General features: G+C 39.5%; 1 protein-coding gene across 4 annotated transcripts in view; it reads right to left on the bottom strand.

Moving 5' to 3' along the window:
• The window catches only part of KIAA1549 (KIAA1549 ortholog), a 156,753-nt gene that overhangs the window by 51,062 nt on the left and 84,817 nt on the right, over positions 1 to 20,874 (bottom strand). For all 4 annotated transcript variants that reach the window (XM_075755195.1, XM_075755202.1, XM_075755185.1 and 1 more), the window contains exons 4-8: positions 20,234 to 20,411; positions 18,558 to 18,685; positions 16,953 to 17,136; positions 9,406 to 9,465; positions 6,100 to 6,245 (exon numbers count right to left, since the gene is read on the bottom strand). In XM_075755195.1, coding sequence (XP_075611310.1) covers positions 6,100 to 6,245; positions 9,406 to 9,465; positions 16,953 to 17,136; positions 18,558 to 18,685; positions 20,234 to 20,411 — 696 coding nt within the window. The remainder of the gene's footprint in view (positions 1 to 6,099; positions 6,246 to 9,405; positions 9,466 to 16,952; positions 17,137 to 18,557; positions 18,686 to 20,233; positions 20,412 to 20,874) is intronic.

Genomic DNA, 20,874 nt, shown 5'->3' with positions numbered 1-20,874 from the left:
CAACTTGTCCTAAAAAAGCATTTCCCAAGACTGGTAACAGCAAGGTATATAATAAGAGTGGGGGAAAGGGAAAAAAAAAAAAAAAGAAAAAAAAAAAAAGGAGAGAACACACAATTGTCATGAAAGTCTTCCAGGCCAAATCAACTGAAAGCAAAGAATAATGTTCAACATCAGTCACATTTGATTTAAGAAACAGAACACCTACAAATAGAGCAGAGAAACGTGCACATTTCTGAAACAGAACAAGACCTGCTAACAGGACCTATTAACCAATACCACTTCTCATCCTGAATGCTATTCACTCTTCTACCAGCTAAGGGACAACTGTGCTGGTTTTGACTGGGATAGAGTTAATTTCCTTCACAGTAGCTGGCATGGGGCTGTTTTGGACTTGTGCTGAAAACAGTGTTGATAATTCAGGGATGTTTTCGTTACTGCTGAGCAGTGCTTACACCAAGTTGAGGCCTTTTCTGCTTCTCACACTACTCCACCAGCAAGTAGGCTGGGGATGCACAACAAGCTGGGAGGGGACACAGACAGGACAGCTCACCCCAGTTGACCAAATAGATATCCATACCATATGACATCACGCTCAGCATATAAAGCTGGGGATAAGAGGAGGAAGGGGGGATGTTCAGAGTGATGGTGTTTTGTCTTCCCAAGTAACCATTAGGCGTGATGAAGCCCTGCTTTCCTGAAGATGGCTGAACCCCTGCCTGCTGATGGGAAGGGGTGAATGCATTCCTTGTTTTGCTTTGCTTGCGTGTGCAGCTTTTGCTTTACCTGTTAAACTGTCTTTACCTCAACCCATGAGTTTTCTCACTTCTACTTTTCCGATTCTCTCCCCCATCCCACTGGGAGAGTGAGCAAGTGGCTGCCTGGTGCTTAGCTGCTGACTGGGGATAAACCACGACAGCAACCAATCCCTGACTGAAGGTAGCAAAAGAGTATCAATAAATAAGGTTTCAACACACACATTCAGCAGCTGTAAGGCTGAATCTGGTCTCACAGAACCCAGATAGATCCTTAGTAAACAAATGTTCACCACTTCGTATTTCTGCTTCAGTTGGGCTGCTTTCACCTCCGCCTGGCCTCCATGCAGAGAGCAGTAGGGTATACGGACGGGCATCTGCTTTCAGCACAGATGAACCCTTCCTAAGTAGCACTTAGCTCACATGAAGAGCGAGGGAGTTGAGAAGCCACGCAGGATAAAGTCAAGGAGTTCTTCGCTTAATTTTATGAAACCCCGCTGTGTGTAGCAAAGCTACAGAATCAGAGAAATTTAGAAGATTCTTAAATTGAATTGTCATACATTTCCATGGCGTTGTGGAGCATCCAAGTAGTATTGTAATTGTATGTGTGTTATACACACAGGGTGACAGTCAGAAGCTGGCTGAATGGGTTAAAAAAGGATCTTCTCCACAGCTGCCTTTAGAAAGGGCAGAGGGGAAGGAGGACAGGTTGCAGTGCAAGTTGCCACAACTGAAACAATGTAATTTTAACACAGTGTCAAAACCAACAGTGTATGGTTCTCTACACTCAGGAACAGGGATGGGTGAGAACAGTCAGAGGGCAGATAAGAAATATCTGGAGGTATTTTGGCACAGTATAGAGAACACAGGAATGAGCATGAAAAAATTCAGTGGAGAGCGGAGGTGCAGGCTGGTGTTGATGAACTAAACTCACTGTTTTAAGATAAGTTTTATCTGAAATAATACTTTCTGAATACACAGTATTTTATGAGTGCTCACACCATACTGAGGGAAGCTGCAGAAAAAATTTCAAATCTGAGGGGAGAGTTCTATTCTGGGAAAGCTGATGGCTGAACAGAGTATTCTTGAGGTGAGTACGAGGCACAACTAGACTTGTGACAGCAATTGTGACAGTATCTGTACTTCAGCTTTCATCTCTGTCACACTAGTTCACTAAACTTTTTTTTTTTTTTAAACTAACCTCTGAGTTCACTGCAACACAAAAACTGGCACAGTGGATCTGAACTGTTTTTAAGTCTTTTTATAATAATTAAGGTACACAGCCACTGTGCCCATTTTTTACACAGTTCTGTATACTAAGTTTTGTGCCATTTTGCTCCAAATTATACTCTCTGTGCAGCTTCAGATTGGTTTTGTCTCATATTTTACAGAGGTGTCTCTATCCTTGAGAGCACTAAGAATGCAAGCAGAGGCAGAAATGGTATTTTCCAGGCATCCAGCAATGCAGCCCATGTGTAAGGAAGCATTTAAGCATTTCACATTTATACTTCGGCAGCGAGGGATGACATAGGGAGGAGGAGATACAGGAATTTCAATACATGGTAGGCAGAAAATGAAAAAAAGAAAAAGACTAATTCAACTTCTGTATACACAAATGATACCATCTTTGTTGATACTAGATGTGCATTTAACCTCCACAGAGTAAAGGCTTAACTGTGTTCAGGTGTCAGTAAATTTAATTTAAAAAGTGTTTTCAAGTGAATATCATAGGTCAGTGAACATAGTTGCCTTGGTAACCGAACCCAGCGCATCATTCCAAGTGGGGAAATGCAGGAGGTGGCCAAGCTGGCAAGGCATTTGCAGTGTCACTCAGCCAGCGGGACATCCCAGTCAGCAGCCCCGTCAGGAGTAAAGAGTCCCTGGGTGAACTGGTTCAGGGTTTCGAAGGCACATACGTTACTTAGAAACAAGCAAACACACAATCTCCACAATGCTTGTACAAAGATTATTTTCCCTTTTTCACTACATTTGCCCCTAGGAAAAAAATATAATCAAAAAAGATTCTGCTTTCTGCCTTATTAAAAGTAGGATTTCAGTGTCCAGGCAATTAAATTAAGCTGTACTGTGGCCTGAACGGTTCAGCAGACAATGCAATGCAAAACATATGTGAAACAGTCATCGAACGTAACCTGCCCTGGGCCAGAGAAAGCTCTCGCAGGAACCTGTCAGGTCGGGAAATGGCGGTGCTGCCTGCAGGCAGCCAGCTCCCTCCTGAGGCGCTCCAGCTGGGGCTGGGCAGGGCAGCACATGTCGTAGCACCAAGCGCTCACCCGCTCCGTGCCTGGACTCCAGGGCGCTGAAGGCAACACTAAGGACATTTCCTCTGCCGGCGTGCAGAGGCTTGGCCAGCCAAGAAGCTGGCTTGCCAAAACAGAGGTAGGAACAGGCCGTGGGCAACCTGATGGAGGGGCAAAATGCTTCTGAGGAAAAGGTCAAGCAGCAGCAGTCCCCGAAGGCACTATTTAAAAACCTAAACACTCCCAGCAAGACTGGGCCTTTACTCAGATTACACCTGCAGGAGAGACACATAAGCTGTCAGTAGAAAACCAAGAGAATGAGCATTCACCTTAATGAAAAGCTCGATTCAGTCATTACATCCCTCATAGCTACTACTTCCTCACACATGTTACAACTACAGTGTCGTCTAACGTGCTCTTAAATCAGAGTATCATTCTTTCGTCACTTAGTAGGATCACCTTTTTGCTTTCTATTAGGTTCAAAAGACCTAGGTTCAAGCACACTGAAATGAAATTAATTATTTTTGCATTAGCTTCTGGTATATTTTTAAACAACAATTAAGACATTTAATTCATCAAAAAATGTAATGAGAATGAGTTATTATAAACTATGGACAAAATATAGCGCGGGGCCTAGCCTCTGCAGACACAATGCAAACAGCATTAAACATGTGCCTTCAATTTGCAGCAACAGCAGATACATATTAAAAATATATATGACTTGCTTAGTGAAACATTAATATGACCATTACACAAAAATGAATGGAATATCTCGTGTATAACAGTCAGGTGTGGGATTTCAGATGTTTTTTATATGTAATGATTATAGGTTTTTTTCTTTTTCTTTATCATAGAGTGCCACCTGCTAATAGTACAGATAGGCAAACGCGAGGGGAAAACATGTTACTTGGGCACCCTAGGTAGTCCAAAGCTCTTATTCAAAGTGTCTTGATTTAAACAGTAATTTTTAAAATTATTAGATCCTAACATGTGCCTTTATAAATGAAATCTAAACCTCACAAGGTATCACTTCTATTTTCTTAGCATGTGAAAGGAAACTAATATGCCTGCAGTAACATTCACAAATAATTGTTTCACCTTCTGACCCGCAGTCCTGATTTTCCACAGAGCTTAGAAATGTCACATTTCAATACACTATAAATATCTTTCACCTTAGGAAAAACTCCAGTCTATAGGGGCTCAATGCAAGTGAAATGCGTGTCTAGTGTTCTGTGGGTACATGCATGTCCTGCTAATAAAAGTATCGAACACTTTGGTGTTGCTGGCAGCTTCTGTTCTTATTTTCACTTCATTGTGGCCTACTATCACAGCAGTCACTGGTTTGCATGCAAGAAATACATATGGGAAAATCTGAATTTAAAGCACAAAGAACATTAATAGCTCTCCCTGAAGATCCAAACAGATGCATATACACAACACACTTCAAACACAGCTTAGAAATTTGGCTACAAAGAATAGAATTAGCAGCAGTACAACTGAAAGGTATGTTGCCAACTACTATGAACCAGATCCTCAGCTGACAGGGGAGCATCCTTGAAAGAATGGAGGACAACTCAGGAGGGCTTATTAGCAAGGTATCTCCTTCAGCCTTCCTTCTTCCACATCTCCTCTATTACAGTGCTAACCCTAATAGCGTGGGCTGTGAGCATCTGGAGAAGCCCTGTGTTATGCAGGATGGTATGATGTGCTGACCATAACTAAGGGAATCCTCCACTGCCCACAGACAGCAGTTTGCAGACAGTTTGCACTAATTAAGTGGCATAAATGAGCAGCGCTGCTGTTTGGAACATAAGCTGCAGACCTCATCTTATGTCCAAGTAATACAAAGTCATAAGAAAACCACTGTATTTTCACTTTCTGAAATATTATCTTTTAGCTAGAAAGGACCTGCTTGTAATTTTGTGTGTGGAAAAATAAATTACCTTAGCTTTATTATGTAAAATAATAAACCCGTAATCCACATGTACACATTACAGGCTGTGGTATCTTTGCTAGCAACATAAGGAATATTTATTTAATTTATATGCAAAGGGAGGACTGAGACATAAAGAAAAAAGTGCAATAAGAGGTGTTGGGAATAGAAAATCTGAAGCAGACATCTATTTACAGCAATTCAAATCTGCACAAAATAAAAATAAAATAAAATCTGTATTACTGAAACAGATGTTTGAGATGGGAAAACGGAAGTAGGAAAATCCTAACATCTGGATATGTAAGTGGTAGCAAAAACGATAGGATTAAATTAAAGATAATAGGTCTGAACCACTAGAAGGGCACCTGTGAAGTAAACCAACTCTTGATGAACTAGCTGGAAAAAGTAATTTTTAAGAAGATGAGCCGTTAAGAAGTATTTTGGCTTTCAGTTTGTTGAACTGACTAGAAAGAACACGTGTGAGAATTTAAAACTTAAAACTAAATATCCAAGTCTTTGTGGACATTATGTGAATAATTCCACCTGTGACAAAACTATAAAGCAGCACTGGAATCCAGACAGCAGAAGCTGCCATGTGTCCAAAACTTGACACGATTAATCATTCTTACTTGAAAGTCATTCCTGTGACCAGGAGCACTTTGACAAATAGGCAGTTAAGGGGTAGAAAGTACTACTCTACTGCTGCATCAAGCTACACATGATTTCATTTCATATTTCTACACCACCGTCAAAACACCACAGAGAGCTGTGAAGTAGTTGTTCCAGCAGAGCACTTTTTTGACTCAGATGAGCCTCCTGTCTCCTTTTGTGTGGCATCTCATGTAAGTCAGACAAGACAGCAAGTTTTTAAAATAAGATGTTGGTAAAATAATTTTCAATATAGTTTTTAAGAAGTCATCAGAATTTTTTAGTAGCCACTTAAAATACTCAGTTGTTTCCATTTGTTATGTTTAGCTTACAAGACAACAAGTATCCAGAAGAACCATAATTTAAGTGCAAAACGCAAGCATCATCAACTAGCTAAACACGATACATGCTTTTGAGTTATCTTTCTGAACAAAAACCCTAGACAACATAAACTTATTCAATAATTTATTACCCTTTATTTCTTCCTCTGACTTTGAGCTCTTAATACCTGCACAATGTTGCTGCCTGCAAAACTGGCTCGTCTCCATATCCGCCCTCTGACCAAAGCCTCATTTAACAGGTGAGCCAGTTTCCGCTCCATCTCAGCCTGAAACACTTCCTCCTGAATTCGCTGGTCGACGACACCTAAGAGAACTACATTGCAGAGAAAGTAACCCAAGAACACAAATGAATTAGTAAAACTTTTTGGTGTCTTTCTTGCAACTTTAATTACAAGCTTTGAGTCACCCTATGACATCTCACGGACAATTCAAGAGCAGCTGTATTCAAATGGAAATACTGCCCAGTTTGGACGGAGGTTAGATGCTGCAAAAGAAGACCTTGAGTGGGAAACGGTTAAAAGAAATAAATTAAAAATAATAATAAATTAGGGCAGAGGTAATTTTTGGAATCTCAACCAGTCTAGACACATCCAGGATATCAAAGAAACAGTTTCAATTCTAAAAAAAACCATAAACTTGTGAGCATTCAATGAATTGTTTAAAAACAAGTAAGAGAAAATTCAGTCTAAATTATCTGCTGCAACTACTGCAGTCAAAATGTTGTGTTCAGAAGTGATACAGAGGTGGAGATGGGCAGGGCAAGGGTTCAGAATCAAGGAGAAAAAAAAAAAAAGGAGACCAGCAGGACATGAATGAAGCTGTGAATTCCAAGTGCATTTTCCCTAGATAAGATAAAGATTAACAAGTATGGCAACCACAGAACAACAAAACTGGTTAGTAGCCCTGCCCACTTCACTTCCCAACCCCAGGTACTCTAAGTCACTGGGGCAAGCTAATGCTAGGATGAAACCCTGAAGAAGAACACATAGGAAACATCAAAAAAGTGTGGACTTTTACTAACAAGATGGCATCCAGTAAAAGAGAAGTAGAGTGAATGGAGCGATGGTCATTCAAATTACCTAATTAAACAACCCTAACGTATAGTAAACCAAGTCATTGCTGACTGCAGTAAAATAATTCAGATTTCATTTCTGAGGCTCTCCACTAAAATGGTTGGTATTTTTTAAGAGTCCCTTTTTCAGTAAGGGTTTTCATGTTTATTTTAAGTGTGGTGCTTAATAAAAAGCCATCCAATTAGATAAAATCAATTAAATATAATTTTAATGGTTTTGATTTTTAAAAGAAAAATATTAAAATCACCTTTTTGATTATAAAATTTTCACTGCAGATGTCAGAAAAAGGAAACATTTTCATGATTTCTCAGAGAGAACAGCATCTGCCTTCTAAATTCAATCACAGACTAAGTATCTCAGAATTAAATAGCAAAATAAATAGACAGTGGCCTAAGGCTATTATATACAGCAAGTAGAAGACCATTCTTGTCTGTGTATTGAATTTCAGTATCAATGAATTATGCTTAATAGCATGAACTGTATTCAACAGCTGAAAGGGATGGCTACAGAGAAAATTGCATATCCCAACATTTTATATGTGCATGTGTCCCAATAGTCATATCTGGGTTATCTAATATTAAAACTTCATCTTTACGTGCATAAATTCTACCATTTTCCTACGTCATGAGTCATTATCCTTACAATACAATATACAGACTGAAAGGACTGACCCAGCCAAAGTCTACTAGCTCTTCCCAGACTGCCTGCAAGAACTGGGATTACAAAAAATTCCTCTACAGCAAAAAAAGTGCTGCAATAGGCTTTCAAAAATCTTGCAGACATGAAGTTTAGAAAAACCAAAAGCAGCTTGATTTCTGAGCTGGAAGAACCCTCTTCTTACTGCAGGATCTAAGGGAACTTCCAGCAACAATGCACAAAGCAAACCTAAGGCTGAGTAAGAGAAGGTGAGGATGTGACCAAAGAAGCCAACATAAATCTCTAAGGAAGGATGACATTGGATGTGGGATACACAGATGCAGCTTCTCTCACGTTACTGAACATGATCTGAAATTAACTTTTCTTCTCTAAAACAAACTGCATGGGCTTCAGAAATTAAGTTGCAACTTGGTTTCCTGTTGAAAAAGTAAACAGGGTCACTGGTGAGAGGAGACAGGGATTCCTGAAAAAAGAGTAAGTCTATAGTACTGGTGAACTACAGGTAGAAAAGATGTGGGAAGACAAAACCGTATCCAGTGGGGCATCTGCACCCTAACAGTAAGTTTGCTGGGCATAGCCTGGTCACTGTTCAGCCTTTCTGCTTAAAAGCAGCAGGTAGGACGTACAGTGTGCAGGCAACCTCAACAGCCTTTGAGCATCTAAACGTGACAGCTCAACCGTATCTGTGAATTACAGAATAAAACATCCACAAGACTTGGGTGGGAGGGATCTGCTGTGAATGAATCAGAAGAGATCAATGAAATGTGATGAAACTCTTTCACATACTTGTAATGTATCTATTTTCATTCTGGTATATTCCTAGCATGTTTTGGTAGAAAGCTGCACACAAATAAAATTTTAATTTTCACTTAAAATAAAACAAAACCCTAAAAATCAATGTGGTATATTGACAGCATGCAGAGTGGACATTTTATGCCTGACAGTGTTTTCTGGCTCGGATAGAGTTAATTTTCTTCCTAGCAGCTGTGTTTTGGATTTAGGACGAGAATAATATCGGTAACACACAGTTATCAACAGCCAAGCAGGCAAGGCCTTTTCAGCTTGTCATATTGCACCAACAATGAGAAGGTCAGGGGCACCCAAGAAGCTGGGAGGGGACACAGCCAAGATGGCTGACCCAAACTGGCCAAAGGGATATTCCATACTGTATGGTATCATCATGCTCAGTATATAACTGGGGGTTGTCTGGGAGGTGGCACGGCTCAGGAACTAGCTGAGCATTGGCTTTGGTTAGTAAGTATTTGTGCTGTGCATCACTTGTTTCGTATATTCTTTTATCATTATTATTCTTTTCCTTTTCTGTTCTCTTAAATTGTCTTTATCTCAACCCATGAGTTCCACCTGTTTTCTTTTTGGTGTTCTCCCTCACTCAACGGGGTGGGGGTGAGGGGCAGTGAGCGAACGGCTGTGTGGCTGTTTTAGCAGCATGTCGGGTTAAACCATGACACAGTGTAAGTTGTCTCACTGAGAATTAACTGCTTTATAGACAAAAACTACTCTGTGTGCATTATCAAGGAATTGCAGTAGCTTATTCTAGACCTGGGAATTACATTTCCCAGATATTCTAGGTCACTAGGCCTTTGGTTTTAGAATCTGTTCAGCTCAAGCATGTTATTACCTCATAAAAATGCAGCACCTCTAAGCCATTGATATTTATGTAGGCTAGTTATCAGGCTAACAAAAATAATTGCACTCTTATTTACTCACAGAGACTGTACGTACCTGTTCTCACCCAGGAAGATTTCATCAACTGAGACACATTAAGCTTAGGATAATGAAAGGCTGAGGGAAAAACAGAACAGAGGAAAAACATTCGTAAGAACAGTATTCTCAACAACATACACAAAAAAAGAAGCCACTTCATAATTTATACTGTCAGTAAGCATCTCATTTACATAGATGTATTACTACTCCTGAGGCTATGCAGACACAACAGTAAGGAAAGTGCTCTGAACACATTCCTCAGTTCGTCTCTGAACAAAAAGAAGCTAACTGAAGCAGTCAGATTTATTACCTGAAAGATTTCAAGCTGCTGTACTGAAGTCATTGCTCCTTCAAACTTGAAAGTAAAAGCTCACTGTCTCAATTGTGACTTTTACTGAGCTAGCTGCAGGATCAGACTTTTGTTCAAAGGGCAATGAGGCAATTCATGAGTGTCTGAGAATGAAAATATGACCTTCTCTGAGGCAGAAACTACACAGAAACACTAAATGTAAAGCACGAAACTAAATATATCTGATTTGTGTTCCAGACTTGTGCAGGGGGAAGCATTTAGAAAATACAATTTCGATAATTTTTCTTTTACAAAAATGACAAATAAGTACATGTGGAAGCATCACTGTGGACAAATCTCAGGCCTTTTGTTTGGCTTAGTGACGCCAAGCTTTCTTAATTCCTCAGTTCTTCCAAAAAAGCTCTGCTCCAGAGTGAAATCCTGGCCCCGGTGAAGTAAATAAAGTCTATTTTCACTGACTTCAGTAGGGATAAGATTTTTCCCAAGGTTTCCACTGGAGAGCAGTAAAGATATGTTGGGAAACAAGCGAAGATGGGGGCTGGGCCAACAGATTCCTCAAGGGAAGTCTTAAGCTTCACTATGGCAATAAGAAAAAGGAAGGGTCATAACTTTCTCAAAATATTTAATCCAGATGCAGTTTACTAAGCATTATACAAAGGTTAGTTTTTAAACCATTTCATGGATAGGAAGAATGTGGCACGTAACAATTACATGACCTGGTCCATGCTAGATAAAAGATGTCCTGTCTTCGGTTGTAGACTAGCTTGCCACTATTGCATGTTTCAGAGAAACAGAAAATTACCATTTTTCTAATTTAATTATGCAATAATTTTTAGAGTAGTTGACCTCTGTCAGTGTACCTAAAAACTGATTCTTTTGCCCCTTAATGAATTTTTTGTTAAGGCAAGAGCAAAAGAATCACTAGTTACATTGTACCTTTTCTTTTCATAGATTTATGAATAGTCCTATGGGGGGAAAAAAAAAAATTGTTGTTTAACCTTTATTTCAATAATAGTACCCCTAGCTTCAAGAGAACCACATGGGAGGTACTTTGTGACTTACTATTCAGAAGGATATCAGAATATGGATCTTTATTCTGAACAGGAAGCATCAGGCCTCTATACGCTGACCAGAAAGTGTGTCAAATTTCCAAAACTCTCAAGACACAGAAAAAGCACTTCACAGTCCATTTAAACAAACACATTTATTTCTTCTATCCTGCTACATGATTCTTCTGATTGTAGTTTTTAGATCGGAGTTCTATTTACTCTGGTTGTGCAATTGTTTACTTCAATTTAGAAATACAACCTGAACAAAAAAGCATAAACTAAACTGCATCTGTTGTTTTTCCAAAGCATGGAAAGAGTAAGATAAGAAAATCAAAAACCTGCCAATGGCCATAAAACTTTAAACTGCTAGAAGCTGTGAGTTTTTCCTTCTTTTAAACCAAAATCATATTTTTCCTCAATACTTAATGTGCTCTTCATACATTTTCTAATTAGTACTTGAAAAATGATTTAATTCATGCAAATTGCTGGATGACTATTCACTTAAACTTTTCATGGAATTAATGAAATCTAAAAATAAAACAACTTCAGCAGAAAATCTTGAAATTGAAAAGGAAGATGTGCCGTAATCATTGGCAACTAAGGCTGGATTCTAAAACCTCATGAAGAATACATGAAAAAACGGACACTGCTGCAGCTGAGACCATGCTCAGAAGTCAGAAAATCCAGGCTCCAACTCCTATTTCATAGGTCAACTCAAGTGTGTTACCAGCACACACGGCCAGATCTTGAGATCAGCTGAAGTCTCAACACTGCAGCAAGACCATATTTTCAAGACTCCTAATGCTCCCTGGAACTAACAATTAAAACCAGCACAGACTGATTGTTATTCCGAGGGGGAAGTCGGATAGACAAAATGCAGTTATTAGATTGTGGCTGGTCTGCTAATGACTATAGATGCATTAATCAAATAGATGCTAGCATCATTAGCAGATTCTAACATACAGCCCTGAACCACCGTACCGTGTATCAGCATTGGATTCAATGCTGACTGAAAAGGCAAAGGGTCGCCCAGTCACCCAGAAACCCCTTGATAGTAGTCTGAAGCACACCACTCGGGCAACATGGCCTTCACCAGATGCTCCAAGAAGGATCTCTCTGATGCTCTCATACAGAAATGTGTGGGACCATGCAGGATAGAACTGGTACCATAGTGATTGTTCTTACTTGTGATAAATGGAGAAACAGCAATAGAAAGCAAGGAGGCAATGCAATATCTGGAATGAGAAGGCATCAACTGAAAAATCAGATTCCATGCAAATATTGGGGTGTAGATACACTGTAACACACTGTATCTGTTAGAAGTCTGATCCAAAATCCACCCAGAAAAAAATTGCCAAATACTTCTGCAGTTTTTGGACTGTATCATACAATTTTATATTATCCTATCAGCCTTGCAACATCTCCAAGATATCTAAATAGATGACACCCGAAGTGCTACTTACAGCACTGAAAAAATAGCAAGTCCCAAGGCAACTCTTTCTATTTAAAGTTATAAAACCAAAGAGATTTATTCAGGGTAAGTTCATAAAAGCCAATATTCCTCATCCAGTCCACAGCTGGCCTTTGCCTGTCCTCAGAGAAATCTTCCAGCCACAAAGAGCTACTAAATATATTATTTCCTATTGTTTTTAATGAACTAGCACCCAAAAACCATGACTAGACTTGCTTTTCTTTCTGCTGACATGTAGTTCATGACAGTCTAACCAGTTTACAATCGAAGATGTGAGACGTAAGATGGACGACACAAAATAAGCATGCAGGAAGGTATAAACTGAACATTTGAATATAACCATGTTGCTGAAGTCACCTAGAAGTCTGTGGGGGAAAGAAAAAAGTCTGGAAGTTTCCAGGCTTGGCCACTCCAACAGCCCTATTCCAGCACAGAATAGTCCATTCTCTCAAACTAACAATTTTCACTACTGACGCTGACACTAAATTAGTGGGAAAAAGCTGACAAAAAATTCCTGTTGTTAATGATGTACTGCACGGCGACAACCCCCACAGTTAAAAGTATAAACAGTACATATTAGTTACATGAAAAACAAAAGAGTGAAAGGACCATGTGTGAAAGCCAACATGAAGTGAACAAGCGGCAGGGAGCAAACACATTCCTTCAAACAAGGCTCATGTTTGGGATACCGAAGGCAAAGTCTCACTTCACTTAACAATGGTGAGACACAGCGATAATACACAAGTAGCTTTTCCTTAGTATGAATCACTATGAAGCCCCTGACAGCTCAGCTCACCTACAAATCAGTTCTTTTTCTTCAGATACAGACTGTAAAACTTACAAAAACATATACAGAGCCCTCGGGGGGGGGGGGGGGGGGGAAAGAAAGTCAACACCAAGGGTATTAACTGTTACCATGCCTGATAACTAAGGTACAAATGGCATAGAACAGTATGGCAAGTCACATCTAAACAATAACATAAGTAATTGTTTATATTTAAATACATAAATATCAAAAATTTCCCCAAAATTCACATTGAAAAGCAGAGGGTTGCATATTAATTTGCACAGACCAAAACAGCTACCTATCTAAGGAAGATCTTGACAACACCTTCCCTGCTATGACCCCTCTGTAGATCAAGGGACAGCATGAAAGCAGAGTTCATGGCCTAGAGAACAAAAACATTTAGTCATCTTCCTGCCAAAGTAGTTTTGAAGATCTGGCTGTTGGTCATCCTCAACTGACTGCTGAATAAGGTGTCTCAAGAAGGATCTGCCTAATGCTGCTGAGCCTTTGGACATGATTTCTGGCTCTGAATACTGAAGATCTAAAATCCTTTGGCTCAAAATACAGTCACAGCAACAGTGCAAAAAAATGTAGAAACAGCTAAATATAACCGAGTGTGGTTGCCTCGCTTATAAAAGCATATGAGCTACATTCATTATTGCGCTTGCTGACAGACAGACCCATAGCTCTAACAAGCTGAGAAACTGTGTTCCCACTTTGCTGACTTATCAAATCGCACCATGTCTGGTGTTCCAAAACAGTGACTACAAACGTGCTGAAGCTCTACTGAGACCAAACTAGACAAGTTCAAATCAAAATGAGCTGTCCTGCAGTGAGCTCAATCTACAGTAAATACGAGCTCCTCTAGCAACAAGAAAATCAAATGCTGACAAGATGCTCCTTGATTTAGGGCACCATATCCACTAAATCCTCATGTTTTCTACATTGATGAACTTTGGGAATATCTCATCATTCCTAAAAATTCTGAATTACTAAATTGAAACTTAATATATTTATTTAGAGAGCTGGGCCTGTTTAGCCTGGGGAGGAGAAGACTGAGAGGGGATCAAATCAAAACTTAGCAATATCTAAAGGGTGGATGTCACGAGGATGGGGCCAGACTCTTTTCAGTGGTGCCCAGTGACAGGACAAGGGGCACAAACTGGAACACAGGAAGTTCCATCTCTACATTAGGAAAAACTTCTTCACTGTGAGGGTGACAGAGCACTGGAACAAGCTGCCCAGAATATCTCTCCTTCTCTGGAGATACTCAAAATCCACCTGGATGCAATCCTGTGCAACCTGCTCTAGGTGATCCTGCTTTAGCAGGGGGGTTGGACTAGATGATCCAGAGGTCCCTTCCAACCCCTACCAGTCTGTGATTCTGTGGTATCTACTTTAATTTGATTACATGTATTTTATTTTGTTCATTATAATACAACAATTTTTTTTTAAACTTCAGTCTAGACAAATTTGAAGGTCATCTTCAAAATTTCTCTATCAAAGAGACACCGCCAACAACAAACTGGCTAAGATCTCTCGAGGCAAGTGCTATGCTCTGTTGGCAATATTCATTCACTAACTACGGCAGCAGTTAGGTGGGGTTGTTGAAGGCAAGGGTGTATACATGCCTTGTTCAGCTGTCATCCCTGCTACTGGGGATGTGCACCAAAGAAACAGCATTTTTCAAGAGCTCCAAATAGGAGAATCTGGGAATAAAGTGGGTATCATGATGGACCTAGTCACCACTGATGAGTAACTCTGCCTTCCTACACTAAGGGTCTGCTTGAGGATTTGAGGTCTGGTACTTGGGAGCTTTGGTGGATTTGAGGGGAGGAAGAACAATTTTGTTTTTGAAGTCTTGAGGCCTGTGCTGGAATTCGCAGGAATGAAATTATCACGCTGTTGGCATACTTGTTTAAAATTGCCAGCAGGAATAAACAAACAATTCCTGAAGCTTCAGAAACAAAGTTATTTCTATAACTCACCCACAGGCTTGGACATGTCACTGTATTAACAGAGGCTACATTTGCCAGGCCACAACAGCCAACATCTACATTACTTCATTGCAAATCCTCAGAATAGTCAGGAAAGGAGGAGAAATCTGAATGGGACTTTTTTCCAAAGGCACTACCTGACCTCTTCACTCATTCTACTGCGCGTGGCTTTCTCATTAACATGAGCTACCGCGGAGCTCCACTGGCATCAGCCCGGAATCAGCCCCACTGGCCAGGCACTATAGGCATGCAGATAACACAGGGAGAGCTCCTGCTATGAGCACTAATTACCTTCAAATTTCCTAAGTACTATCAGGAAAGGAAAATAAGGAGAACAGTGTACATGCATGTTTAATAGGAATGTTTTTCCCCTATGACCAGCCTGTCTTTCAGGATACATTGTCCTTGATAGAAATTCTGTTGTCACTTAATTGCAATGTAGCTCCATCACACAATCCAAAAGATGGATTCTCAGCAAGGGGCAATCTGCAAATTCACTACAAATATCACTCCAGAATATATGGAGAAAACTAAAAACTGTAGGACCTGATGTGTGTACATGACAGGGCAAAAAAGCTCCATGACACTGAAAATAACACCCAAAAGCAATAAACTTTAGGGCAAAGGTGCAAAAGAGACGATGAAGAGTAATGTCTTTCAAGCAATCAAGGCAAAAGCAACATTTAATTTGAATTCAGTGAGAGATAAAGACCACAGCCCACAATCTGAGAAAATCTGTGGCCTCACAAGGAACAAAAGAAATTATAGTCATCTACGGACAGGGATTCTCAAAGCTTCTGGTTCAATTAAATACAGCTATCATTGCACAGATACAGTCTGTATGAGACCAAATGAGAGCAGAAATATTTAAAGAAAATGAGACAACAGCCTGCTACATATTTTAGTTGATTATGGGAGCAGATGGTTCAAAATGCTAAAAAATTAAACCAAAAAGTTCCAAAAAATTAGTATATTTACACTACCTTCTAGTCATTGGGAAAGTATCCTGTGCAGTCATCTTATATAGATTTAAAGGTGCTATAGAGAACAACTTCTTCTGTTGACAAACACACTCTAATATCTTTGTTGACATATTACTATTCAGCTGCATAACAAACAGCAGTTGCCATTAAGCCTGATTTTCCACTAGACATTTAACTGTATAGAGCAAATCACTGTGTCAGGTGCTATGCACCTATATAGCTCACAAAAATAACTCCGGCAATTAAAATCTGCATTGGAAAGCACAGTGACTTAGGAGAAACTGGGAATTAATGGACTGGGTTAACAGTAGCACCTGTCACCAGGAAACGCAAGTACTGTTCTCTCATGTTCTTGCTTACGTTCATGAGATATTTCTGTCATGAACAATCCATTAATGTACAAGGATCAGTGTTGATTTTAGAAACTTGGCTTATTTATGAGACTGAGGTCATCTGAAAAATCTAACCAAACATAAGTTGTCAAGGCTGTGTATCAAGCAAACTCTGCTATGCAGGCAGTTCCCATTAATCTAAGTTTAGGATGACCACGGTCTGGAAAAAGTGACTTGCAATGCAAGTTGTACATAATAAGTGAGAGAGATGCCTAAAAGGTAATACACATACACAGACATACACCTGGGATCACACTTCACAGCAATATTGATCAAAGTGACTTTTTTTTTTTTTTTAATCTGGGCTAAGACCAGGGAAAATGAAGCCAGGGTAAGCACAACTGGCCCAGTGCAGAAGGAAAGAATGATGACAAAAGCAACAAGTTGCTGTAACACTTGATATGCAGTATGTGAGCAGAGAGGGGCATGGATTTCCCCTGCAGAATTCATGATACAAATTAGGTACCTGAATTAGGTACCTGCATTATCACTTATGCACAAAATTCCTCTAAATTGTAGAAGGAAAAAAATACTAAAGAAAGTATTTTGCAGTCTTGGCAAACAGCAAGTACTCACGTTCAGCAATTTGCTGCACAGGAAAGCCCAGATAGAAGCTGAATTCCACCACAGACAAGTTTCTTAGTTGCTCACTGACTTCGGACCCATTTAGAAAACCGTATCTATCTCGGACGGCAAAAACAATGCTCACGGGGCCTTGCCGAAATGCTGCCCCAGGCCTACTCAGAGTTATATTCAGTATCTGAAAAGACAAGATTGAAGCATAGTCAGCAAAATCAAATCACGGGCATTTCCATTCCTTCCTTGACAGTCTTTATTTTTTTTAACCCTAATATGAAGAGGGGGGAGGGTAGTTCACATTGAAACAGAGGAACATCTATTCCAGGTTGTTTCAGCCTGCCGAGTCTCAGAAGAGGCAAAGTTACATGTGAATTCCTCTCCTAAGAGCTATCCTTTCAGGTCAATCATAATCCAGAATGATCTGAAAGTCACAGCCCAGAAAACAACGAAAAAAACCACCTAGAGAGACAGTCAGCAAAATTCATCTACCAATAAAGAAATCTTACGTGATTACCAAACTGTGTGGAACAGACAGGAAGAGACCATGATAAAGAAACATTCTGAAAATGGATGTTCTCTTGGTTAGAACCTCCTGCACCCTGCACACCCAGACGCTACCAGTGGTTAGAAGCCTCCTTTTGGCACCAATGTACACAGTAACTATGTTCATGTAGACAAACCTCTTCCAGACAGTAAGGAAGTTTTTAAAAGAAAAGTTTCCTAAGCTGATAGTCCAAGAAATTGTTTTGCATGTTCTGTCTTCAGTCTATCCAGTCAGACTGTGTCATTCAGTTGTACAGTTCTGAGTACTTCATGTACTATGCAGTACTTTAGGTAAAGTTTACGTCATTTTTCCTGCTATGATTTTATTTTAGGATACCACAGATGGGCATTTATGGTGTCAGTTAAACAACATGATAAATTTTTTACTAATTTTGGTATTACAACAAAGCTAGATTAAATTTAAGAATTCAGACAGGAGAGGAAGTCGGTCTCATTAAGTTGAATTACTGACTTTCCAGGGAGTTTTTAAGCTCTGCTATGTGATTCAGTACCCAGCACATATGCAATACATTTCATATGTGAAGTTCCAGCTGCCACGGACATCATATACTGCTGTATTTCTAGACCTCAGAAGCAACTAGCATGTTTGCTCACATTACAGCAGAGTGCATATAACTCCTATACCCCCTAATAGGGTCCCCTGAATGGCAGTGAGACCTGAAAGTTGTCCTCCAACAAAAACTTTCTAACCACACCTTACTACTCTGTAATAGTAAAATCTGATGGGAATGACTTCAATAAGGGTTGGGGCAGCCTTTATATGAAAAACTATAAGCCTTATTACATTCAATAATGTTTTTTGGATATAATCAACTTTGATCATTTTTTCAAAAAGCTTGAAAACAGGGATTTGCGGTGCCACATTATTTTGTAGGGGAAAAAATCCCGACTTCCTAACAAAGCCTCATAGTTCTACATGATCTAGATGGCAAGTGGTAGCCAGTGAACACCCAACTCATTTTACTGGCTGGATGAAAAACAGGACAAACAAAGGCAAGAGGAAAAAAGGACAGACACAAAACACGCTACTCATCTTACCTGCACAGTGAAGTTGTAGAACTCCTGGTGTTTGGTCACCTCCATGAATGCCATTGTCAGCCCTTTCTCAATGCGTCGGCTAAAGTTGCAGAACCCAACATCCACGTTCCGAGGCACAAACTGAAGCACTGAAGGCAAAGGGTACACACGTTATTCCTACAGACAAGTACTTCCATGAGAGAGAACAAAACAAGCAAGAGAATCCACAGGGCTATCACTTTTTCATCGAATTCAGGACATATTCAGTGAAACATTGGGTAAAAATAGAGTAGAAATACATTTTGTGTTGGTGCAGTAAATTCTCTACTCATATCTGTTGCAGCAGTAATTAGATTACCAAAAGATATTAGTGACAAAATATCCATTGTTTCCTCATGCATACTGAAAGACCTTCACTACGTACATGTGGCTAATTTTACACGACTTGAACGCTGAATCAGCCATACTGAAATCCTTAGTACCCAACAGATCACTGAAAATCTTAAGGAAAAAAAGCAACAAATCTCTTTTTCTTGCAGACTGAAATATAGTATGTGGTCTTTTAGACAAGTTAAATATTGGCTCTTATTAACTTTAATACATATTAGTATCAGTTTAACACTTTCAAAACACTTAATTAGCAAACGATCTTTTAAATCTAGATACATACACCTTAAAGCCTTTCACAGGAGAGAAAGGAAGAGCACAGGAGAAAAAGAGTGAGCATACAGGAATGTGAGTAGGCATGCAGACCTTAACCACACGCACATCTGTGAATTTCCTGATATAGTCCTACCAAAGAAACACTATGATTAGGTTACAGCCTCTAATAGCAATGTTCTACAAGGTTCAAGAACAGAAAATATGTCTACTGTCTGCCTATATAACTATGTTAAACATTGGAAAAAGACATCACACCTGCACAATTAAAGAAGTGATGTCTTGCTACACAGTTATTATAGAGCAGAAACAACACATGAAACATACCTGAACAAAAGCACCACATTTGACATTCATTAACTCTCTGCCTATATGCTCAATCCCTGTCGCTACCTCATTATATGCAGTCAGCCAACCAGGCAGGTGGTTTTGTCATGCAAATAGTGCCTGAAGAAGATTTTAAATTATACCAGTGACTCTCAAAATCTATTATATGGGTAATATTTTACTTTAGATTACTAGTAGTCATGGACTTCACATAAAGTGCTGCCACACAGCAGCCACGGAAAGTTTAATACTACACGAGCAATCCTCTCGCTCACATTATATGTGAACAATCAATCCTCCTGCTCACCAATTCTCCTACATTATGAGAATTCTAAAAAGTAGTATTTAAAGTAAACACAATTTGAAACTGGACTCAAGCCTTATAAAGTAGCTGCACTGTGATTTTATGAGTAAATGTTTTACAGACATTTTTTTCTCTTCTCACCTTTTCCAGCAAGAAAAAAAGCACACTTATTTTTGCAATGTGCCAGAAAAATTTCCTGAAAAATCATGAAATTATGTGGTCAACTGTTACAATTTATCATCTCTCAACCAGGGATCAGGCAAATATTTCACTAAATACCAAGAGTTAAGATTCACAGCAGTAGAACGCAGGGTTTTGACTCAGCCTTGCATACTTAATCCTAAGTGAAGAAGTGTGAATCAATACGAAGCTACATCTCCTCCTCTTCGTGTCAGGAAGAACTCACCTGTCTGAACTTGGAATCTGTTATCCGGCACAGTGAAAGAAGGATGCAGTGAGAGGATCATGGGGGCCTCACCACGAAGAAGACTGCTGTTCACAAGCACATTTATGACAGATACTGCCGTGTAAACAAAAGGACCTGATGTCACCAAGAAAGCAAATTTGGGGGAAATTTTATAAACCTACAAAAAAAAAAAAAAAGAAAATTAAAAAAAATCCTCAATGTGAAATTTGGCCACACCTAAGACCTACATAGTCTTCATGCATTTCAAAGCCACATCATGAAGAGGTAGGAAAATGCAATCTTTATTTTTCAAAGAGAGAGCAGAAGCACAAACACTCTGATAGTGCTGTGCCTTGCAGCCTCTGCTCCACTGCATCAGAGGTGTTAGGTGCACCTACTAGAATCTCTTCAGTACAATGCATCAATCTCAACACTTCTTGATTTGATTTATCATGTGCCAGCATAGCAGCACTCCCCTTCATCTGCATTCCCCTGGAGTATATAAGAGTTCCCATGCAAAATTGCTCTGTACTTACTGAACCGCTTGGATAGCTTCTGCATTTCAGTCATATACTGCATAGCGAATACATCTTATACCATTCACATGTGATATGCAAGAAGCAAAATACACATAACCTGTG

The sequence above is a fragment of the Balearica regulorum genome, chromosome 1 (genome assembly GCF_011004875.1).
Source record: "Balearica regulorum gibbericeps isolate bBalReg1 chromosome 1, bBalReg1.pri, whole genome shotgun sequence".
NCBI classification, from domain to species: Eukaryota; Metazoa; Chordata; class Aves; order Gruiformes; family Gruidae; genus Balearica; species Balearica regulorum.
Note: the sequence above shows the minus strand (reverse complement) of the source record. Positions and strands in the feature narration are given on the sequence as shown.